Here is a 25,673-nt window from a genome sequence, read left to right as displayed (position 1 = left end):
ACATTCTCTATAATTTTCAAGATTTTCTTATATTTCTATTAATGTTCCCTCTAAATGGTCTTTGTTGTGTGTAGCCTGTTTATTTCAATGTGCAGTTCCTTTAAATTTCTGCGCATGTGCGGTATTTCAAATGGAAAAGCTCGTGAGCAGATTACCGCGCAGCTTAGACGAAACGTTGATTTTTTTTTAATCACATGCTAGTGCAGCCCATCCTCTAATTTTTCAGGTATTTCTCTAAAGTTTTTCTTTTTAAATTGTGCACAATATTGCTTCTAAAAACATTTGAATACTATTGTGATTCAGCTAAAGTTCCTTTTCTGTGAAGCTGAATAATCAAAGGGCATTAAAGACAATGGGGGTGACATTCCCATAGAGGGCCGTTTGGGGCGCTAAGTAAAAAATGATTGGAAAGTTAGTGCCAGGCGCTAACCTTTTCAAACATTAGTTAAATTCCCATTTTTTGCTCCAAGAGGGAAGTGGAGCTAAATCAAGCGCTCCACTTGCCTCTTGGCGCGCAAGAGGCGGGGAATGTCCCGGTCTGGGGCGAAGAGCTCAGCAGCGCCACAAGTGGCCAAGCGTGGCACTGCCGTGTTGTAGGGGCTCTTCCCTGCATTAAAGGCAGTGCCACGCTTGCAGGTTTATTTTTTATCTTGCAGGGTGCCAGGCTGACCGATCGCGGCTTGGACGCCATGACCGGTGGCCAAAAGTAACTATTAAAAAAAAACGGCAGATTCTTTTGGCCAGCCGTCAAACGCCTCTTTAAGTTGTGCCCTGCGAGCGGCCGGCCTCAGTGTTCGTGACCCCTGCAACATTCGGTAACATCGCCCAGCACTGTTGCAGGGCGCAATTGCGAATTTTTCTTCCGAGGCGCTGCGCCCGGAGATGACGTCATGATCTTCGGGCACAGAAGATCGGGGCGCTACCCGGTAATGCCGCCGCTAACCTCCCATGGAATTTCACGGTGGGTGCGGTTATCGCCTGGGGGGGGCGGGGCACAAAGCCACTGAAGGCACAAACGAGGGGAATTTCGCCCCCAATGTGTCATGTGGTTTGAGTTACCACTAGTCCCATTTATAAGCAACATCACTTGTTGGCTCCTATCAGCAAATATAGATCGGTATTTGTAGATATATTCTGAACAAATTCCTCATTCATACAAAATCCTATTGTTGAAGTTGTTCAAAATATTTACTATAAAAACTCCATGTACTCAATCTTTCAGTTATCTTTACTGTAATCAAACATTCTGACATATCAGCAACCAGAGTGACTTTGCTGTGTTTGTGGTCAATTCCTTGCTCACAGAAAAGGCAACATTGGGAAGGACTTTAAGGTCAAGGACACCCATGCAAGATAGAATTTTTTTTCAAAAATGTCCAAATCCAAACTAGTTATAAAATAATAAATGTTTAAACTCGCTCTATTTTTGAAAGCCAGTTGTTTGTGTAAGTAGTATCAAAGATTATCATTTGGAACCTGAATCTGAAGAATAAAGAACTTGAGATTAATTTAAAATTCTGTTCTATTTATAGTTTCTTCTTAGGCAGTCCCTTGGAACCGAGGATGACTTGCTTCCACATTAAAAATGAGTTCGCAGGTGACTGATGAGTCCAATGCGGGACCTACAGTCTCTGTCACAAGTGGGGCAGATGGTGGTTGAAGGGGCGGGTGGGGTGCTTGGGTTGACGTGCGCTCCTTGTACTGCCTGCGCTTGGCTTCCGCTTGTTCTCGGCGAAGAGACTCGAGGTGTTCGGCGCCTTCCCGGATGCTTCTCCTCCACTTTGTGTGGTCTTGGGCCAGGGATTCCCAAGTGTCGATGGGGATGTTACACTTTTTCCAAGGAGGCTTTGAGGGTGTCCTTGAAGTGTTTCCTCTGCCCACCTGGGGCTCTCTTGCCGTGCCGGAGCTCCAAGTAGAGCGCTTGTTTTGGGAGTCTCGTATCGAGCATGCAGACAATGTGACCCGTCCATTGGAGCTGATTGAGCATGGTCAAAGCTGCGATGCTGGGGATGTTGGTCTGAGCAAGAACACCGACGTTGGTGCGCCTATCCTGCCAATGGATTTGCAGGATCTTGCGGAGGCAGCGTTGGTGGTACCTCTCCAGTGCTTTGAGGTGCCTGCTGTACATGGTCCATGTCTCTGAGGCATACAGCAGGGCGGGTATCACTGCTGCTCTGTAGACCATGAGCTTAGTGCCGGGTTTGAGGTCTTGGTCTTCAAACACTCTCTTCCTCAGGTGACCGAAGGCTGCACTGGCACACTGAAGGCGGTGTTGGACTTCGTCGTCAATGTCTGCCCCTGTTGACAGTAGGCTCCCGAGGTATGGAAAGTGGTCCACGATGCAATGCTCCATCTCACCCTCAGTAAGCTCCTCACTGGAGTGGAGCTAACTTACAGAACAAATGGGAAACTGTTCAACCTCCGTCGCCTCCAGTCCAGATCCAAGGTCGTCCCATCCTCTGTCGTCGAATTACAGTATGCAGACGATGCTTGCGTCTGCGCTCACTCGGAGAGCGAACTCCAAACCATCGTCAACACCTTCACCGAAGCGTACGAGAGCATGGGCCTTACACTAAACATCCGTAAGACAAAGGTCCTCTACCAACCTGGCCCCCGCCACACAGTACTGCCCCAGATTATCAAAATCCACGACAAGGCCTTGGACAACGTGGACCACTTTCCATTTATAGTTTACTAGATTATTGATCACAAAATCACCACTAACGTGTATTTAAATTCACTAAACCAGCCACACACCAATTTAACTAATTATTCAAAACTTAATTTGAGATTGAAACTAAAGCAAACAAAACTGCCATTCCTAGCTGATAAATTAAAAGAGGGAGAGACTGTGACATTAGCATTACAATAAACCAGATGTCATTTTACTAGAGCTTTACTAATCCACTTATCTGACATTCATCTGTGCAGCCTGAATAAAAGGTCACTGTCCTAACTTTTCTTTAATTTGTTCTCACATTGTGAGTGACACTTACAAGACCACATTTATTGCTCTTCCCTAGCTGACCTTAGAAGGTGTGTTGGGCCTTCTTGAACCACTGCATTCCTGGGTAATGATACTCCCATGATGATGTTAGTTAAGGGATTCCAGCAACAACAAAGGGATCGATGACATATGTCCAAGTCAGGATGATGTGCGAGTTGGAGGGGAATTTGAAGGCGATGGTCTCCCCAGGATGTTGCTACTTGCCCAACCAGCTACTCCTCTGAATGGCTGACTGGTAAAATACCAATTCAGAAGGTAATAAGGCAGCAGTGCCATTATATGTTGTCTGTTCTCACAGCATAACACTTTGCGCAATAAATAAAAAAAGATCAAGTGCCTCTAAAATGGTGGGATTGATACTGCAGAACCCACAACAAAATTCCTACATAATGCATTAACCTTTAATACATAATTACTGTAAACAAAAAACAACAATATTACTTAATAGTCTGAAGCACGACACACATCCTTGCAAGTCCAAAGGTTTATTTTGGTTTATATTTCAACTTTAGTTATAAAAGTGTGAAATTCAGTCAGTTCTACCAATCTCGAAGATCCTTCAGGGACAGCAACAGTGACAAATGAGTAAGTGAGTGAATTTATTGTGTCAATTCCTGCATAATGTTTTCTCTAGAAAATGAGGTCATGCTGCAGCCCACATATGTGGAAAATGGTGGCACTGGCATAGCAGCAGCAGCTCATCTCAAATTTTTGTCTCCATAAAAGCCAGGGAAGGATTTTGTTTTTAAACAGACTGTTTCGGTTATTGTTGCAGATTGTTATCAGCAGCATACCAACATTAGTCATTTCAATCCTAACAAATTCTCACTAAGGAATACTTTACTTACTTGTTTTTTATTTAAAATAACTTAATGAATAGTGTGCAGTATAATCTACCAGCAATCCGCTGGTGGCTGAGGGGGGTGGGGGAGAAAACACTATTTTGTTCCATGGGAGCTGACATTACACACCATGTGTAACTTTTTTGATATTTAGATGTGAAAAGCATTATATAAAGGCAAGTAATATTATACTATGGCCATGTCACAATTATCAGTATTAAGGAGTCATGCTGCCATGTACAGTATTCAGCATACCCCGTACAATGGTTATAACTAACATTTTAACCTCAAACAATACACTATTATAATAAATTTATAATTGTGAGATTGTTTGTAATTTAATTTCACATTTCTGTTGGTGGTTCAAAGCTACTTTAACTTTAATACAGAATAGGACTCCATCAGAAATGCTCAACTGAATTACTGCTTCATAAATCACTGCCAGTATCTTATATCCTATATTTATTATGAGTCTTATAATGTAGTCCAAAGTGGTATGTCATGATTCTGAATTATAATCTCTGACATATCAGTTACTTCATTTGATCTAGTACATCTCCCATGGTATTGGTTATGAATAGTCTGGGACCTGGACTAGATTTTGACATGCTTACCACAGTTTTACAGCAGCCTAAATACAACTGTGGTTCACTCATTACAGCAATACAGAAAATGTACTGAAGTAATATATCACATGACTGGCACAAGGTAAAAATATTCCATACCTTACCGATGATAGAGATCACAGATATAATATTTGTAATACTATTTACCTACCACTTTTTATTCCAGTTATTAGCATTATAGATACCTATAAAACCATTTTGAGTCCATCACGCTTAAGACATCAATAGTACAAAAAGAAAAGCACTCATATTGTGCTGGTTTCCTCTGAGCTGGAGCTGAAAGTTTACAAAGCATCTGCCAATCTGCAAAATTCCCTTCTCTTTCCACAGTAATTGTTCTAATAATCTCCTATTTATAGTAATTAGACTCTGCCTTTAAAGGTATAGGGCTAGAAATTCGGCTCCTTTGCGTCTGCTGTTAGCGCTTCCAGGCAGCGCTAACGGGGCGCAAAGGGCTTATCGCCGAGGGGGTGAAAAAAGTGCTTCCCGAGAAATTTGGCGGGGCATTGCGGAGGCGCTACCCGATAGCGCCGCGGCCCCGCTAGTAGCGCCCCGGGCCACTGCGCCGCCGATAATGTCATCGCTGTGCGCTGCGACCCCTTGAAGTGTCAGTTGTGGCTCAGTTGGTAGCACACTCGCCTCTGAGTCAGAAGGTTGTTGGTTCAAGTCCCACTCCAGGAACTTGCGCACATAAAGCTAGGCTGACACTCCAGTGCAGTGCTGAGGGAGTGCTGCACTGTCGGAGGTGCCGTCTTTCAGATGAGACGTTAAACCGAGGCCCCGTCTGCGCTCTCAGGTGGACGTAAAAGATCCCATGGCACTATTTCGAAGAAGAGTAGGGGAATTATCCCCGGTGTCCTGGCCAATATGTCCTCCTTAACCAACATAACAAAAACAGATTATCTGGTCATTTTCACATTGCTGTTTGTGGGAGCTTGCTGTGCGCAAATTGGCTGCCGCGTTTCCCACATTACAACAGTGATTCCACTTCAAAAGTACTTAATTGGCTGGAAAGTGCTTTGAGACGTCCAGTGGTCATGAAAGGCGCTATAAATTCAAGTATTTCTTTCTTTAGCGACCTGCCACGGCCCCGTGGTAGAAATTCAGCTGCGCCCCGCGAGGCTGCCGCGGACGGTGTCAACGCCAGCCTTGTGGGTCGCGAACCGGGCCGACCTCTGCTCACGGGGCGGTATGGCCATGTTCCGCACCGTCATTTTCTTTTTTTAGCCAACCTCCAGGTCGGCCCTCCGTGGTGTGCTGTGGCATTGTCCTGGCCACCATCACGCAGCCCGGCGCCGTGTCTCAGCGCCGGGCTGCTGCCATGGCTGCACGCCGACCTGGTGGCCTAGTGTGGGCCATCGGAGGCCCTGCAGAGTGCGCAGCAGCCCTTCCCTTTAACTGAAGGGGCGGGGCATTGAAATGCGACTGCGCTCTGCAGTGCCTCCGCCGAGCTCTGCTGACCGCACCCCAACACCGCCTCGGTTATCGCCCCACCAGGAAGTGGAGCGCCTGAGATTACGCTCCACTTCCTGTGCGGGACGGTAAGCCCAATTTAGCGACCGGAGCGGTACTTCCGCGTCGGACGCTAAATGTCTGACCTTAACTCGGTTACCACCCCCAAACGGGGCGTAACTAAATTTCGCGCCCTTAGTCCTTTGCAGTGGCATATTCCACTGTACGTTAAATGGTATAATGCTGTTATAAAGTCCTTTAATTTACAGCAACACCAAGAGAGATTCTCAGCTTTGCCGACTTCCCATGATACATTTACTTAAGGTGCAAGTACTTTATTTATCTATTTTTCCCACCTTCCACCAACAAACTTCAGTTATTACGCAATTCTAAAATGATATTTTTTATCTCTCTGTACTCTCCGTCAGCAGTTTTAGTTCTTGCTGAAGCAGTCATTGATGCAAAAGTGCATAAGGGAGGTTTTTCTAACCGTCAAGTCTCCAATGACTAAGCTTAACTAGGTGGCCAGTTACCATTGTCTGGGCCTGACTGGCTGTAGACTCCGCCTTATAAACATAATAATCAGTCCCCCGCCCCCACCCCTCATCAATTATATGTTTTTTTTAAAACTCATCCCAAACATGCCTTTAGCTCAAAAATCAAAATGGTATGAACAGTAAAATAAAAAATTCCACCCCCCCCCCCATTATTTGTAAATTCTCTGCCTGGTTGTGATGATGCATTCTAGCAACTCTGGTTCCACAGAGGCAGAAAGAAAACTACAACTCCCGTGATGCAGCTCGTGCACACACACACACACACACACACACACACACACACACATATATATATAAATCACACAAACAATTTGTTCACAAGAGCTTGAAATCTGCTATTGCCGAGGCTTCGGGGCAATTTCCGAGTAGACAACTGGAGGCTTGAAGCAGGCTTCAAACCCAGATCACAAAGAGAAGGGCGGGCTTCGGAGACTGAAACTTCTTGCAGGGATTTCGAACATTGTTATAAGAACATTTAATGATGCAAGTAAAAATTTATGATTTTTAACAATTATGTTATAAATGTTATTATTTATATGGTTATGTAGGAACTGGGGTTCCTAGCCGAAGAATTGAGATCGACTCAGAAAATCAAAAACAATAACATTTAATGAACAAACGAAGCTGTACAGGAAACTGTAGGATACAATGCAAATAGGTCTGGTCTGCTTGAAAGCCTCTCTGGAAACTGCTAGACGGTTCTGAGCTCTGACGTCATGACGTCATCACGTTCTTCCCACCGTTGAGAGATCACGTGACGGACGGCATGACGTCATCACGCGGAGTACAGGAAAGAAGCCCTAGTACAGTTAACAGATACATTAAAGCCCCCAGCTGTAAAAGGAATTATATACAATTGTCCGTAATCCTCTGGTGGTTCCGCCACAGTTACATATTTAGTCGAGTCAAACATTCAAGCTAGCAGCTGGAACCACTGCTGTAACTCAATCAAATTGAGCTGTGGTTGGTTGAAATTCCAAAATGTGAATTTGTTGTTTTTCTGTTTCTATGGATCTTTCCTGATCTATAGTTCAATAAATTGGTATGTTTAAGTTGCTTATTTGAGCCAATCAGAAAAGCATGGCACTTGGATTTTTCTTTGCTACAGACAGATTCAATATGTGATAGAATGTATATATTTTGGCCCCGAAATTCAGGTTGGGGGCTTCCCGCGACCTGCACTTACCTTGCGCGCCGGTTGTTGAGCTGTGGGCCCCCATGGAATTCCGATCCGGGGCCTGGTCCAGCTGCCGGCGCGCAGTGCTTGCGTATCCCCGGGGCGCAGTTAGTTCGATGCGTCCCCTGGGATCACGTGGGCCATGGGCAGCCAATCGGAGCAGGGAATGCTCCATTCATAAGATTGACAGGAAGAGCTGTCAAAACTTACAAATACTACGGCCCCAAAATAGCACTAATTCTTCAAATAATTTTTTTAAAAACATCACATTTTTTAAATAAACTATAAATTACATGAAATAACTATTTTAATCAATAATTTAAATTTTTGAAAAAAATAATTTTATTTTCTAACTGGGCTAAAAATAAACTTACCTTGCTTTAAAGTATTTAAAAATAATAAACCTGTGGAAAAAATGTTTTAATTTTAATTAATTCACCACTTACCTTGTAAAAAGCAGGCCTTACGCCTGCTTTTTACATGTCTAACTTCTGCAGACTTACCCTCCCGGGAAAACCTGCAAAAAAAAACTAAGTTTGATGCGCACGCGCAGCCTCTCCTGCACACGCGTTCGACCTCTGAACCGCTTCGTTCAGGGGAACGGAAGTGCCGGTTTCCCGCGCATGCGCAGTGCATGCAGGAAACCGGCATTTCCATTGGGCCTACGGGTGAGTACCCCATGCGTACTCACCCATGGAGACCCGAATTTCTGGGCCAGTGTGTTTCATCTTTAGATCTCAAGTGCAAATACAACAATTGGCTTGGTAGTGAACCATACAGATCAGCAAAGTCTCATGTTTGATTCCAGGTTTCTCTTTGGTCAATAAAACTAACCCAGGGTGGCAGTGGAGGTGCTACAATCAGTCTCTGTTCTCTCAGTTATGAAATAGAAAAAACATCAGCCACAGCTCCTACTCCTGATCATTACACAGTGATCCCTTCTGAAAAAAGGCCTGTTTTGGGTGACATGGGACTAATCTAGCTTAGCTATGATGCTCCCCACAATCAAACAGCCTGCTGACACTCACACTTGAAGAATGGCCACTTGGCCAAATTATTAGAGGGCTGTAGGTACCCGTGGAATCATACTCCAGAATGAGTCATTGCCTTCAGGATAGGAGGGGAGACAAATTGGGAAGCAAAAGTCTGACCATGGTTGCAAGTAACTGACATCAGAATGGGCACAGATTGTCTGCTCTATCATTGTAATGTCCTTGATGCAGATCACTTGTCTCACACTAGGACAACATTGGGTGGCAAAATTACAAAATGGAAGCAAACGTGCATGTTTTTTGAATTTTGGTGTACTCACAATAAAATGAATTCATGTGTGCAAGTTAACAATTAATGGGCAGTTTCAGCATTTATAGAAATATTGTCCTACTGAGCACTAAGTGCCCACACAGTAATTAGAGCATCTCACCAGTAACTCTGACTGCCATGTAACCATTGAGTGCCCAGTTGAAAATCATGAAAGAAAGCCCTTCCCCTTTCATACAAACGAAAGGACGACCACAACTGCCGCTAGCAAGGTGACCTCCTTAATCAACAACAGTGCAGTCAAGTTATTCTGGCTCAGTTCCACTGGTTATCTCTCTGAAGTTAAGTGCTGTGCCAAGCTGCATGAACTCATTACTGTAATACTTTCAGACATTTTCAAATGCAACACAACCTCATTCTAAGCTGAGCTATTCACAAAATGATTAACAGCAGTGACCTTTACCGGCGCAAAAAAACAAATAACATGAAACAAAACTTCCTGTTTACACTTCTGAAAATTTCCAGCAATTAGGAAAGCCTCTTACTGGCTTATATGGCCAAGCAAAATATTTAAAATAACATTTAAAATCCACAAAAAAAATCCCCCAAACAATCAGCACATTTGAAAACAAAAAATAACAATGAACACATTGTACATCCACTAATATTAAAACGTTCAATAAAAACAAAAACACCACTAGCTCCTTCAATGTTTGAAGACTAATCAGACTGTACCTGTCCACTGAATTTGGGGGTACTGGGTTCCCCATGGTAGCAAAATAAAGAAGCCAACAAAAATGACAACAAACCCTCCGAGCAGCACTAAGCGATCCTCAAATCTGTTAAGGAAACAAACCAAATGGATATTATAACAAATCTAAATTTAAAAATTAGTATAAATACTTTAAAATATTTCCATTACATATTGTTACCTTTTTGAAAGCATTTTTGTTGTCATAAAAACAATAATGGACTCTACACCAACACCCACCAGGAGAATCCCATTGTACAGGACTGCCTGCTTCCCAGTCCATGCATACATGTCCATGGTTAATGGGGTGGCTATCCTGCAAAGGATTCAAAAGGAAATCATCTTCTTAAAACAGCTGCACTAAACAAACATTTAGCCGCATACAAAATCAAAAGTAACTACATTTTTTTAAAAGTAAAGATGTTTCTGATTATACATTTATTTTGTAATGTTGTTCATTGGTCTCCGATTCCCTTACCTTCAGATTCATAGCAGAGGGCCTCAGGCAGTTTTGGTCATACAGGTTCTACAGATTTGCTACTACTGTAAGTTCTTTTTGGCAGCCTACCCTATTACTTTTAATATTTATCATACTGATAGTCGAATCATTTTTTGCAGGTGTAATAGGAAATTAACAGCCTTCCCCACTCTCTGATAAAGGTGTTGACTCCTACTGGGATATGGTTCCATGGGCACCAAGTGCCCTTTGGTACCTCACCCAAGTGTTCATTCTTCATGCGTGACCCTCAGGAGCGAGTACTGGCAGACTATTTGATCATGGGGGAATATCACAACTGAGCCTGATGCTGTTGTCACCTGCCAGCGGAGTCACTAGATAGTGATCTGGAGCAGGAACTCTAGCTAATTTTCCCTCCTCTAGTCCAACATCACTGAGGTCAGATACCAAACTGATTGAAATCGACTAACTCGAACACAGATTGGGAATTGAACATAGGCCCTTTTGGCCTTTATGGCGAAGTTACACACTGCTTTTATCAACCAAGACATTGAGCCAAAGCCATTTTCAGTCTGGTATAACTTTTATTAATCTTAAATGTAAAGATAGCCAGAAATTGGAAGCGGGGTGGTTGCCCATATTTTATAAATGAAATACAACCATACGCACAATGAGAATTCGACCACTTTTAAATTAAATATTAACAGTCGAGTCAGATAATTTCCATAGGATTTGGGTGTTTTACCTATGTCATTATTTTTTAGTTTGTGCTAGGATTCCCTCTGGGAGGAGAGGAATGTGGTAAACAATGAATCGGGCTCCAGTGGAGTATTTTCCTGTGTAATCTTACACTAAGTCAAGAATGTTTTTTCCAAAAGGGATTTAATATTTTTGGTGAACTCTATTACAAGTGGAAAATGTATCCCTTTTTCCCATACATTCTCTCAATATAAAAAAGAGAAAGACGATAACATTTTGTTTTTGCTTTATTAATTGTCGCTTTTAAAACCCCTCATAATCACCATTGTGCCTGTCATACCTCCGAGCTGTTCCTTTTGAGCTAGGAAGCCTGGATTGTCTGGGCTGCAGACTCCTCAAAGATTGACATTAATGCGGTTGTGTACTTGTAGAAGGAGCAGCTGAATCCATATGCCTCTACAGATTTCTCTTTCCCCACCCACCCTTGTTCCAAGTTAATCTATTTAGCAGTCTGACCAAAGATTTCTAAAATCCTTCCGCTGGACACAACCAAGTTCAAATGTCAGTTTAACTGGGATCTGAAGGTAAGCCCCAACAAGAAGAATGTTGTGTCTATCACTAGAGCTACTTTATTATAGTCCGAATTCCCAAAATTTGAAAGAGGATCATTTAAAGTAAGCACAATATTGGAACTGTTCACTCACAGTAAGTACTAGGGTTAGAATTTTATCATTGTAAATTTTGAAGGAAACCATGGATTAATCGTGCATACAATACCTACCAATTTCAATTTAGCTCCATGCTAGGCCACTCCACTACTGATCAGGGTTTTGTAATCAGGCTATTGGCAGTAAAATTATGGGAGTTCCAGTCAGTTTTACATAGTCTCTGTTCATCTTGAAACGACCTTTAACTCTGTCAATCAGCAGATCTGTTGGGGTTTTTTTTTGAGCACTGACTCTGCCAACGTGATTTTGTGTGATGAGTGCTTCCCATTTGTAGCATAAGTCAAGAATGCACAGTAAGTGCTAAACAGCTCAATTCTGTGCTGCCATTCCTGTTTTAGCAGATTGCAATAAGTCCTAAAAAAGCAGGAGTCTATTCATTCTGTCAATGTGTGAAACCTATCAGTGAATGGAAAAACTCAGGTCAACCATTCATGTGCTATAACAGCAGCTCTGGAGGGAAGGTTTTTGAGAGAGAAAGATCATCAACTTGTTTCAATATTTCCCAGGCAATTTATATTATTCTGCACTTAGTTTTATAAAAACATTTTTCCCCCCCGCTGTGCTTCTAATTCTTCTGAAGAACCATCAGGCGAACCTCACCCAACATTGTTGAGCCGCTGGACTTTTATTGCCTCAATCCAAAAGGTCGAATCTCTCTACTAACTCACAGCAGCAGCTGCTGCTGCCCACCTGGCCTGAATTATTTAAGAATATTTTGTCACTTCAGTTACATTCTTTAAATTTAAAACCTGGAGCAAATCGTTTAAACTTTTCATGCGATTCTAAAATGTAAAGAGACCCACAGCCACTGTGGGGGCCTAATTATTTCATTTCTAATCCTCAACGTTGTCAATTTATACTTTTTTTTAATATGTAGGGCTGCTTTGCTATGGATATACAGCCAATACATTCAAATGGAACTGGAGGATAAAAGTTGATTTAATTTCATTCACATTTGACAAGAATTGGCAGTTTCAAGATTGGATCCTGTGAACTGCTAATCATTTGGCACAGCATCTATTAATTATGAGAACAACTGTGAATCAAATTAGCTAATTGAGCACAGTACAGAAACATAACTTTGTAAATCAGGAAAACACTTACGTTTCAAAAATAGCAAACACAAAGAGGATGATGAAAAACAGGATGTTGGATGTCACCACGGCAATCAGATCAATATTGCCATAGGAATTTTCAAGCACCTCAGGACTTTCTACACAAAAACACAGAATCACTCCAGAGGACACTATCCATATATTAATAATTTGATTTGATTCAGCAGAAATCTCAGGAAAATCTGAAAGAGTTACCTTGGATATTAGCATTTATACTTCTCATGCTATCCAAATCAACACCACAATGTTCACTGAGGGGAAAAAACACATACTTAATGTTAAAACTTTGACTTTTAAACAAATGTTTGTATTGCTGTAGAGGTTTAAATTGCAATTTGTATATAATTACTTGTTTTAAAAATGACAATTTGTACACACACATTTAAAATAATATTCTGTTGTGACCCAGTTGCTACAATGGCCCGGATTTTGCTCTCAGCGGCGAAGGAACGGCGCTTGCCGTTCACCTCCCCAACAGTTGCTCACAGACTTTTAGCGGGCTTGTCAGCGGAGATTTCTACTAATCCGACGTCTTTTCCAGCGCACCGCCCTCTACAGGGGGTCTGTGGCGTCTGTGAACAGGTCAAGCAACAGCAAGGCTCTTCAACCAATCAGACTGAAGAATCCTCACTGAGACACGCAGGGGAAGAAATTCATTATAGCCCCGTTTGGGGCGCTAACTTTTAAAAGTTGAGAAAATCAGCGCAGGCGCTAATGTTTCTAAACTTTCAAAAAATTCAGTTGTGCGCACCAGGAAGGAAATGGAGTGCTAAATCAAGGGCTCCACTTCCTTCCTGGAGCGCAATCGGCAGCAGGCGGGGCGGAGACTTCAGCAGCGCTGCACACTGGGCCATGCAGCACTGCCGCGTTCATAGGCTTCTTCCCTCCCTTAAAGGGAAGGGCCATCGCTGCAGGCTCTGCAATTTAAAAGTACCTACCTGAGCCACCAAGGCAGCCGCGATCCCGTGCGATCAGCCCGGCACTCAAGCAGAGTGCCGGGCTGATCAATCGCAGGCAGGAACCCGCGAAAAAAACTAGAAGAGGAAAGGCAAGTTGTTTTCCCCCACTTACCTCGGCCACCTCGCCTTTAATCATCACCCCCAAAGCGGCCGGCCGCCCGATGCACGCTTCCTGCAGCTGTCACTGTTTTCGACCAGCGCTGCTGCAGGGGGCAGAAGTCAAATTCGGGTCCAGGGCACTACTGGGGCAATGCGTATGGTGATGACGTCACGATCTTCAGGCGAAGGAGACCGGGGCGCAATGCCGTAGCGCCACCGCAAAACTCCCACTGAATATGGCGGGAGTCGATGTCAGCGCCGCACCCGGTCGCAAAGCCATTTACGCCCCATTAGCGCCCAATTTCGCCCCCACAGAGTCCAAACCAGAATGTATAAAGCAGGAAATATAAATTTGATTTAAATGATGTACAGAAAGCGAAATACAGATTGGGAAATAACAGATGGGATTAAGGGAGAGAGGTAAAAGACACTGACTGAAAGAGTAAAAAGAATTATTTAAATTTTTATTATTTTTTTAAAATCTCCGACACTAATTTTCTTCTGAGGGAATGAGACTCCACACTAATTTTTCACGGCTAGAGAGGTTGTTCAGCAGGAATTATCACTTATCATGCCATTAAAAACCCACTCACTCCTGAATGCACCAGCCATTTTTCAGCCGTTTTTAGTGCGGAACAAGTGGGCAAGTGCTCCAAGTTTATGCCGTTGCAGTTATTTCAATGGTGAGTCTATCGGCGTGGACTGCAACAGCGTATCTTGTGGAGGAGCAAGGTATCTCCGACAGCAACCTCTGGATTTCCGCGTTTAACTGCAAATGTGCGTACTCCAAAAGTTGCTGTCAGATTTCCTCCATTATAACAGTGAGCGCTGATGGCCTCACCATTATTCTCATCGCAAGTTCCAGGCCATTGTTAAAGCAATGGTTCATCCAAGAGAGCCAAGTCTAAATGCCAGTCTTGACTGCTATTATCACTTAAGTTTTACATTTAAGCTTAAGTAATGTTTGCCTATCGCATACGGAAGGAGAAGGGAAAGATGGCTGGACATCCCAGTAGGGAAACCAAGGAATGAGTGTTAGTGGAGATCTGTATGGGTAGAACTATCTCACCTTGACTAAGGAACACAGCATTGATACAGAAACTGAACTAAAAGCATAAAATAAATGGGCAATTTTCCGTTTAAAAAAACAAGTATAGGTATTTTCAAAAGTTGTAACAGAAACCTAATTATTGCAAAAGTATTACAGTTGTACCACTTGACCAGAGATAGTGATAACTGCAAATACAAAACAGAATGTAGAATTTTTGTATTGGCAGTACTGACGATTCATTCTGTGGCACAGCACTTTTAGCAAAAATCCATAATTGCAATCCTACCTGGTGATTAAATAGAGAGCACCAGAAAACTCAGAATCATTACAATACTGTAATCTCTGGAGGAAATTCAGATGACATCATAAACAATGCGAGCAATACTCAAGTAGTTCGCAACTAGTATCTGTATTCAGAGATGAGGTCATTGGTTGAAAATCCCTCCCATGTATCAGTTTTAGTTTACTTCATAGACAAGGTAATATTTTGCTTTCAGTCAGGTCTTTTTTTTGGTTGGCAAAGGATGTCTCCACTCTGCAAGCATATCATGTGATAATGGGCAATTAACTGGTCGGAAATAACACTATCATTGCATATTATAATTCGTTTTGTTTATGAGGGGAAGAGGGTCAGGGAAGAGATTAGATACTTTTCAAGGCAATAATCTTGCCTCATCTCCGAATGGATACAAGCATATGCATTCGCCCATCATTATCATGAACATATCTGTAGTCTAAAACACCCTGCACAAATCTGTGGCATCCTTCACTTGTCAGTGTGCTCCAGTGTTACACACATGCAGATGTTCTCAATCCAGATTAATCCAAACAGGAGAGAAAAGATACAACTGCAAGTGATGATAGTTACACACTTGAACTAATGGAGGGACTGGGAATAGACTGGTTGACCATCTGCATTGCAATCACAGAAACCCCACAGTGCAGATAGAGGCCATTTCGGCCCATCGAGGTTCTCTACTCACCACTTATCTTGTTTCCACTCTCCTATGTCTTGTTGCCACAATTTTTATGAAGCCATTTTTTTGCCTTTTACCCCCTCCCTTTCTCCTCTGTTGAAGGTACTAATTCATGCTGGGGTACAGTTCCTTAGGCACCAGATCCTCTCTGATACCTGACTCACGTGGTCATTCTTCATATGTGAACCTAACCAGTGAATGTTGACAGGCTATTTGATTATAGCGGGGGCAGGGGGGTGGGGGACATCACAGTCAAGTCTAATCCTGTCTAAATACATTCAGTTCTTGCAGTGGGTCACTGGATAATGATCAGGAGCAAGAACCCAGACTGATTTTTTTCTGCCCTAACCTTAGGGAACTGAAGTCCAATGTACCATAGGCTCTGAGAATTGAACCTGGGAACTTCTGGTCTGGATGAGTCAGTTACACACTGAAAACACGTTACTGGACAAACTTTTCAGTCAATTGAAAAAAATTTGTTTGCTTAGAATTGGTTTCTGATTTGAATGTTAAAATTAAATACACAAATTTACAATGACCAAAAGGCTTTGGGACAGGGATTAACAATGTTGTAGAGAGTATAGAAAGCTCCTCTGAGATAATAAATAAAATACTTAATGATTAAAATTCACTTTGTAGAATTTTTTTTAATGCTTAAATATCATGAGATCTTCTCAACTTGTGTGGAAGAGACAGTATTTTACAATCCCAGTACTGAATCTGCATGACTGTGGGTGTGCAACTTTCATGGTTTTTTTCCATTATAGGTTTGTAGAATTTTTACACCTCAAGGTGAGGGGTGTTAGTGTTGGTAGGTGGAACACCTTCCATTTTAGGCACCCAGCATTGGCATTAAGCACTCCCACTCAGCTGCAGAATAAAAATCCTTCTACTCTGCTAATGTGACATTTTCATTTCCCAAATCAGACATACTTGTGAATGAGATTGCCAATTTGGTGCCAATTTTGTGCTGTGTGCCCATTTCCATTAGGAACAGGGTTGATATGACCCAAACTCATGATATGTAGGACCCTTACAGCGAGAAGAGAAAGGGAATGCCTTCATTCCACCAGTCTGAGCTAAATTTGCACTAGATTTTGTCTCACACTGTGCAGCCTAACCCAGTCACCACCCAATCTTCAGTACCTTATGTCTTAATAGCTTTATTTTGTTTCACACATTTCTATTTCTTTGTGTCCAACCATTTTACCTTCCATTCTCTAGCCAATGGAGTGGGCAGATTATTCACTCCAAGCTACTACCAATGCTGCCCTTGAGCCAACCACCAGGACATGAAATACAACCGTTCCATTTGGCACCTTCTCCAAAAGGACTCACCATGTGGCGAGTCTTGGATGCAATCCCACATCCTTTTTAGTACAACACAATTTCCTTTAGAGGAGGTGGAGAGGGGGGGAAATAATTCCCATTACACATCTACACTCCAAGAAACTGGTCACAAAGGAACACAGGTGAGAACTGACAGCCTGTCCCAAATCTCTCATGTGAGCACACATCATGCTGAATTTCACAGAGGAAAGAAAATACCTAAAGAAGGGAGTTAAAAACAAGTTTTGCTACAAAATCACTGCCAACAAAACCCTAGTGCAAAACTTTAACAACGAACATAGGAAAGCTATTATTTTTAAATTGTACAAACAACTGTAGAATGCAATTATTATCACCGCCTTGTTATGGATATCATGGAACTTGGTAAAATGAAGCAGCCATCAGTACTTACCTGAATAATGCAATAATAAGAATAATATTTACAACTCCTAGGAAAGCTCCTAGGAAAGCTGGTGCAGTGTACATGTTCAATTCAAGGTCAATCAACTTCCAAGACACTCCTGTTGGTCCAATGCTCGTCATAACAGTCTGCAAAGCTGAACCAGAATAAATTTAGAAAAGCAACTTAACTATCTTTGCGACTATTAACACTTATAGTAGTGAGTATAGCAGTTGCCCTGTTGAACATCAATACAAATATTTTACTTAATGTATTCATGCTGAATAAAGCACAATGATTAAAAATAGAATTGCACAAGTGAACAGAACTCTTTTCCTGGTGGTGAATATCCACCACTAATAAACAATGGTCCACTTAATGAGCCTGCAAAGAACAATCAAATTTCAACCAATAAAGGCAAGGGAAACTAAATATCAGTCAAGCCTGAACCTCCACATTACTTAAAACGCTCCATATTGGGACCCAAACCGTCTTTTGCACTTTGTTCCCTGTTCCAATCTCATGCAGCCATGCACTTCTTCTGGTTGCCTCATTATCTCCGCTCATCCCCTATGGATCTTTTGCAATGCCTCCATTTTAACGTTGCCTCCAAGAAGCTTGGCCTCGTCTTTCATGCCAAACATTTATTTTCCTCTCAACAAGAGCTGCATTAGAAGAGATTCCCCAGATGTGGCAGCAGTATTGAAAAGTCTTGAATGATCCTGGGCTTTATTAGAGAATTAGGAGTTGTTGAGAGGAAAGGAAATGTTTGGCATGAAAGCCGAGCCAAGCTTTGGAGGCAAATTTAGCAATGGAGGAGTTGCGGGAGCTCCACTCAAGACCAGTGGAGATAATGAGGCAAAAATGTTGATTGGCAAAGAAGGACTGAGCCAAAGGCAAGTGATCATAGCTGTTATTAATCTTGCAAAAGAAATTAAGAAACTGTATTTCTAATGAACTGAAAACAGCAAGATTTTCCATGAAATGGCACAGAGGAGATCAAGATGTATGAGTCAGCCACTGATTCATGAGAGGAATGTTAAATTGTTTACACAAAGGGTGTGAAATCTGAAGGAAAGTGATGAATGTGGAATAGAATTATCAGCAAAGGAGCGGGTGGTGTTGGTCAATCGATAGAGGTGGTTATTGGTGTGGAGAAGTGGGTCAGAACCCTGGGGAATCCCAATTTTCTAGGAAAAAAAGTCAAAAGGATAGGCCATCAGCTACAGCACCAGTAGAGCACGTTTGAGGGTGGCAAATAAGTAGCATGGAAAAAACCTGCACCTCTGCTGTGGTACAGTGAATTGGTGTTCTAAAGTGCCAAGTACTTCATTTTAAGTAGAACTCATAGGGCTCGAATTTCCAAGCCCCGTGGAGGCGGGTTTGGAGGTGGGAAAATTGCAGAATCGGGGGGCAGGAACCCATCCCGCCCCCAACCCGCCTCCGTGCCAATGTCCCAGGAGGCGGGTATCCGACCTGTGCTGGGAACCGCCTCCCCGAGGCGGGAAGGAGGTTAGTGCCAATTAACTGCCTGTTAACAGGCAGTTTTTTGCCTAATCCCTATTTTTAGCCCTGAAGTGTGGGCTCCCCGACGGCTCCGAACCACGCCAAGTTAGCGAGGCGGACTGTCGGTCTGAAGGGGTTGGAGGGGTCGAGATGTCCGTTGTGCAGGTGAGTGATGGGTGCATGTGTGCAGAGGTAAGTGCGTGAGGTAAGTGTAAAGTGTTTTAAGAAGTTTTACTTACCTTCTCCTGCAGGCTTCCTTCCTTCAGTTCTCGGGAGTCCCTCAGTTCACCGGCACAGAAAGCAGAATGGCCGCTGAACTGTCAAAAGCTGCAGCCTCTGCTTTCTGGTCTGGAGAGATCTCTAACTGAGTCTGAGTAGAAGGACTCAAGTTAGAAGACAGATTGTCAGTGTTTGACAGCTTCACAGAGCTGTCAAACGCTGATTTTTCATCTGTCAAAAGCTCTTGACAGATGAAATGTCAATCACTGACATCACCAGTAACCAGGTATCCCTTAATTGGCCTGCTGGGCGGGCTTAACACGGTCAATCAAGGGAAAATAGCGTGGGTTGGCCACAAGTCGATGGAGGCGGGACTACAACCCAAAAAGTGGGAGTCCCGCCTCCATCATGTCCCCATTGACAAAATCCAGCCCATAATATCTAAAGAAAACAGATTATTACATGCAATGTAAGACATACCTTTTGCCATCAGCAAGCACATTTATTGTAAAATGATACAAATCACACTTGAGACTAAAGTTTTCCCTGGCCAAATAAGCTGAACCAGAACATTCACAATCATGGTACACGTGCTGAGCTTTAAATCCCATTTCCTATCCATTACCAAGACTACCTACTCCCATCTCTACAACACTATTGGCTTCCAACCATACCTCAGCCCCTCCACTGTTGAAAGCCTTATGATCTCCATTCTCAACTAAGCTAACACTCCTCTTGCTGGCATTCCATCCCTCACTCTCCATCAACTCCAACTTGTCCAAAACTCTGTACCACACTAAATCGCACATGCCCATCACTCCCATCCTTGCTGACCTACATTGGCTCCCTGTCCCCAACACATGTAATTCAAAATCCTTGTCCTCATCTATAAATCCCTCCTTGGCCTTTCCACATCCAATTTCTGAAAATCCTCCAGCTATATATTCCCTCCTCAACACTCCATTCTTCGGTCTCTAGCCTTTGGTGCAGAACCTCCAGCCCTTCATCCTACCATTGGCGGCCCCTTCAGTCACCTCGGTTCTACTCTTTGGAACACCCTCCCGAAATCGGTCTGCCTCTCTCCCCACCTTTAAAATAAAGAAAGGAGAGTTGCCACAAAATCCAGCTAATGTTATTCCTATATTTAAAAAAGGGAGATAGAACAAATCCAGGGAACTATAGACCAGTTAGCTTAACATCAGTGGTAGGAAAGATAATGGAATATTTACTCTTAGATGTAATAGAAAAACATCTAGAAACTGAAAATATAATAAAGAAGTCAGTATGGACTTCTTTGAAGAAGTAATAGGAAGAGTAGATAAGGGTAATGCAGAAGATGTAATAAAGTTGAATTTCCAAAAGGCCTTCAATAAGGTATCATAGTAGACTCATGACTACAGTCAGAGCATGTGAAGGGGCAAGTAGCTGAATGGATAGCTAGCTGGCTACAAAACAGAAAATAGAGCATAGGGATTAAAGATAATTACTCAGACTGGCAGAAGGTGGGAAGTGGTGTTCCACAGGGATCGATGCAAGGACGACGTTTGTTCACTATTTACATAAACGATTTGGACTCGGGAATCGGAAGCACAATATCAAAATTTGCGGATGACACCAAATTGAGGTTATCGTTAATACTGAGGAAGACTGCGACAAAATACAAGACGACATTAATAAACTTGTAGAATGGGCATGTAAATGGCAAATGAATTTCAATATAGACAAGTGTGCTGTGGTGTATTTTGGTAGGAGGAATAAGGAGGCCACATACTCCTTGGAAAATAAGAGTTTAAATGGGGTAGAGGAGCAAAGGGATGTAGTGGGACAGTCACACAAATTATTAAAAGTAGCATCACAAGTTAACAAGGCCATAAAAATGCAAACAAAGCACTGGGGAATACAATTGAAAAGCAGAGAAGTGATGTTAAACTTATATAGCATCTTGGTTAGACCACACATAGAATACTGTGCACAGTTCTGATCTCCATATTACAAAAAGGATATCAAGGCACTGGAGAAGAGGCAAAAACTGTAGTGTATGTACCTTTAAGAGCCCCTGTGTACTGTAGTACCGGTAGTGACCACTCGGGTATATAAGCCTGTATAGCGTCTTATATCTTTTAGTTCACCTCCAGACTTTGTTCAGTAAACACCTGTTAAACCAACTCCTGCATTCCGTGTCTCCATTAACACACGGATACAACAGTGGCGACGAATTGCAAACGGACTTACCTGCAAAGCGGCAGCACCTCAAGGAGATCGATTCCTCAGACGAAGGTCGAAGAAAAAAAAAACTGTGGTTTCACCAGCTAGCCGGACTGGTGGCAGGTAGTGCACTAATCCTTCCTGGGCGGCGGGCTGGGGCTTGATCGGGTGGCTCTGCAGCGGGGCCGAGCAGCGAGTCGGAAGGCGGAGGCAAACAGAGACGGAAGGTAGAGCACTCGGGAGACGGCCGGCGCTGCAAAGCAGGTCGGAGTTCGGACCAAGCAGAGGGAGGGAAAAGTCCCAGAGACTCCGGCGGGAACGAGTCTCCAACTATTAAAAATATCTGTGTAAATAAAAACCATGGAGAACAGCGTTGTCAGCAGCGGCGGGAAAGCGCGGGAGGCGCCATTTTTTCTCGGCAGGGAAGAAAGGAAAGCGTGGGAGGCGCCATTTTTGATTTTCAGGATGCCTAAGACTGGCAATATTACTGCTTTTGATAGTGATATAGAGGATTGGACCACATATGTGGAAAGAGTGGAGGTATATTGCACAGCGAATGAAGTAGAGGACGATAAAAAGGCATCGGTACTTCTAAATCTGATGGGCGCAAGGACATACGGGCTGTTACGAAACTTAATCACTCCAGCCAAACCGATGGACAAGAATTTTAAGGAGATTGTTGATACCCTACAGGAGCACTTAAACCCAACACCGCTGCTGATAGCGGAACGATTCAAATTCTTCAGGAGGAATCAGCACAAGAATGAAAGTAACGCTGATTACCTCACCGAATTAAGAAAGCTGTCAAAGCACTGCCAATTCGGGGCAGGACTGGCAGATTCTCTACGAGACAAATTTGTCTGCGGCCTCCTAAGTGAAGGAACACAGAAAAGGCTACTTTCTGAGAAAGATTTGACACTGGACAAGGCTTTCAGTATGGCTGTATCATACGAAGCAGCAGCAAGAGGAGCTGCAGAAATACAGCAAAAGCCACAGGACTTCGGCACCCATGAAATGACACGAGGTTTCGAGAGATGTTATCGCTGCGGCAGATCCACCCATGACCAGAGGGACTGCTGGTTCAAGGACAAAGCATGCAGGCAATGCGGAAAGATGGGACACATTGCACGTGTATGCCGATCTGGAAACAAAAAATCCACTGACAGAAAAAAAATCAATAAGGAAAAGTACAGAAAGGTACAAATGTTAACAGACAGTAGCTCGAAGACCAGAAGAGCGATAGCGACTCCGGAAACAAGAGACTAAGTTGTCTCAAATTACATAATGTAATTGCCAAAGAAGATTACCAGACCATTTGGGTTACCCTCACGATAGCAGGGTCCCCAGTTAAAATGGAGCTAGATACAGGATCAGCTCTGGCCGTCATAAGTCGACGGGATTACGAGCGGCTATTTCCGCATATACCTTTGAAAGACACATCCATTATCTTGAAGACATATACGGGGCAGAAAGTATACTCCAGAGGGAAAATAAGGGTGTCTGTTGTATACAACGGCAAGGAAATACAGAAGTTGTATTTATACGTTCTGCAAGATGGTGGTCCACCGTTGTTGGGACGTGAATGGATCAGGAAGATACGTTTAGACTGGCACTCCATTCAGGCACTGACGGTGACCAGTAAGAAAAAAAATGATGATGACGTCATACCTGAATGATTAAAAGACATCTTAGCTAACGCCAAAGAAGTGTTTGAACAGGAACGAGGAACCTTGAAAGGCGTCGCCGCCTCAATAAAAGTGGAAGATGCGGCAATTCCCAAGTTTTTTAAGGCAAGGCCGGTGCCATACGCAATTCGTCCAGCAGTCGAGGCAGAGCTGGAGAATTTGGAAAAAGCAGGCGTGTTATCCAAGGTAGATTGGAGCGAGTGGGCAACACCCATCGTCCCGGTCATGAAGAAAACGTTGAATAATGATAAATCTGAAGAACAGAGAAAAATTCGCATCTGTGGGGACTTCAAGGTGACTGTAAACCCGGTCCTTCACACGGTACAGTATCCTCTTCCGAGGATAGAAGATATTTTCGCCTCACTATCCGGAGGGAAACGTTTCACCAAAATTGACTTGGCACAGGCATATCTACAGATGGAGGTTGAGGAGGCCTCTAAAAAGTATCTCACGATAAACACACACAAAGGCCTGTACCAGTACAATCGACTGGTTTTCGGAGTAACATCAGCTCCAGCTATCTGGCAAAGAGCTATGGAGCAAGTCCTGCAAGGGATTCCGGGGACTCAATGCTACCTAGATGACATCCTTGTAACAGGAGAAAACGACAACGAGCACCTTGCCAATTTGGAGCAGGTGCTCACTAGGCTGAGAGAACGGGGCCTACGAGCAAATCGCCCCAAGTGCGAATTTTTCCAGAAACAAATATCATATTGTGGCCATATAATTAACGAAGAAGGGTTGCATAAGTCACCTGAAAAAATTGAAGCAGTCATAAAAGCCCCAGCACCTGAAAATGTCTCACAATTAAGGTCGTTCCTGGGATTGATAAATTACTATCATAAATTTTTACCGAACTTGTCAACTGTTCTGCACCCTCTTAACGCACTGCTACAAACGGGAGTAATTTGGAAATGGAGCGAAGACTGTAAACGTGCCTTCCATAAATGCAAAGGCTTGATCACGTCCAAGGAAGTGTTGGCTCATTACAACCCATCACTGCCAATCAGACTGGCGTGCGATGCATCCCCTTACGGCGTAGGAGCGGTATTATCGCATAGATTCCCTGATGGCTCGGAGCGGCCAATAGCTTTTGCGTCACGCTCATTGAACTCAGCGGAGCGTAACTATGCCCAGATCGACAGGGAAGCACTCAGCCTGGTGTGGGGAGTGAAGAAATTCAACCATTACCTACACGGACAAAAATTTACCTTGTTGACTGACCATCAACCCCTCGTCTCCATATTCAACCCTAAAAAGGGCGTTCCCATTATGACAGCGCAAAGGCTACAGAGGTGGTCCCTTTTCCTAGGGGCACACCAATATGACATAGAATACAAAGGATCAAAACAGCATGGGAATGCTGACGGTTTATCGCGCCTACCGTTGCCAACGGTAGAAGAGGCACCTACAGTGGACCCAGTGGAGATGTTCCACTCAACCATAGTGGAATGTCTACCAGTAACAAATTCTACCATTGAAAAGGAAACGAGAAATGACCCGACTCTCTCACGAGTCTACGATTTAACGGTGAAGGGATGGCCAGCACATGGCGAACCACTGTTGCCAGCATTCTCGCAAAGAGGAGAACAGCTGTCAGTGTGCCGAGGAACCTTGATGTGTGGATCCAGAGTGGTGATTCCACCCAAACTCCAGGATAAAGTGCTAAAGGAGCTTCACGAGGGGCATCTGGGTGGAGTGAAAATGAAGAACCTAGCCAGAGCGTTTGTGTGGTGGCCAGGTATCGATGGAGACATCGAAGAAATGGCCAAGAGCTGTCTAGGATGCCAGAAGGTCCAAAACGCCCCACCACAAGCCCCTCTACATCCATGGGAGTGGCCCTCATCTCCATGGCAAAGGGTACATATTGACTTTGCTGGTCCATTTATGGACTCAATGTTCTTAATCGCGGTTGATGCACACTCCAAGTGGCCAGAGGTAATAAAGATGTCCTCCACCACCACGGAAAAAACCATCACAGTATTAAGGAGCATATTTGCCAGGAATGGGCTGCCTGAACAGATCTGTTCTGATAATGGACCGCAATTTGTGTCCGAAGAATTCAGGAAGTTCTTAAAAAACAATGGGGTTAAGCACTACACGTCCGCCCCATACCATCCCGCCACCAATGGATTAGCTGAAAGGTTTGTCCAGACCTTCAAGAAGGCCATAAAGGCCATGGGTAATGAAGACATAAATCTACAACATAAGGTAGATAACTTCTTGTTTGCGTACAGGAATGCAACACATGTGGTTACAAACCAAACTCCCGCCATGATGTTTTTCAATAGAAGACTAAGATGCCGGCTGGATTTGATCAAGCCAAACATCAGAAGGGACGTAGAGAACCGGCAATTTCAAGGCATGAATGAAAGGCCAACTAGAACCTTCCAGATAGGTCAACAAGTTTTGGCCCGGGACTACCGTACTGAGAAATGGCAGCCTGGAACTATTTGCACACGACTAGGACCGCTGATGTATACCGTGGACATTGGTGAAAGCATAATAAGGCGCCATGCTGACCAGATCATAGAGTCATCCGAAAAGGGACAACCTACACCACAACTCTATA

General features: G+C 43.4%; 1 protein-coding gene across 2 annotated transcripts in view; it reads right to left on the bottom strand.

Moving 5' to 3' along the window:
• mfsd8 (major facilitator superfamily domain containing 8) overlaps positions 1 to 25,673 on the bottom strand; it is a 71,446-nt gene that overhangs the window by 4,574 nt on the left and 41,199 nt on the right. For both annotated transcript variants that reach the window (XM_086009402.1, XM_086009412.1), the window contains exons 6-10: positions 17,499 to 17,643; positions 12,867 to 12,922; positions 12,661 to 12,769; positions 9,854 to 9,988; positions 9,657 to 9,760 (exon numbers count right to left, since the gene is read on the bottom strand). In XM_086009402.1, the coding sequence (XP_085865528.1) occupies positions 9,657 to 9,760; positions 9,854 to 9,988; positions 12,661 to 12,769; positions 12,867 to 12,922; positions 17,499 to 17,643 (549 nt within the window). The remainder of the gene's footprint in view (positions 1 to 9,656; positions 9,761 to 9,853; positions 9,989 to 12,660; positions 12,770 to 12,866; positions 12,923 to 17,498; positions 17,644 to 25,673) is intronic.

The sequence above is a fragment of the Somniosus microcephalus genome, chromosome 2, assembly GCF_052327205.1.
Source record: "Somniosus microcephalus isolate GS21.2 chromosome 2, FLI_Smic_1.0, whole genome shotgun sequence".
In the NCBI taxonomy this organism is placed as follows: domain Eukaryota; kingdom Metazoa; phylum Chordata; class Chondrichthyes; order Squaliformes; family Somniosidae; genus Somniosus; species Somniosus microcephalus.
The sequence above is the reverse complement of the archived record's forward strand: the minus strand, read 5'-3'. Positions and strand labels throughout refer to the sequence as shown.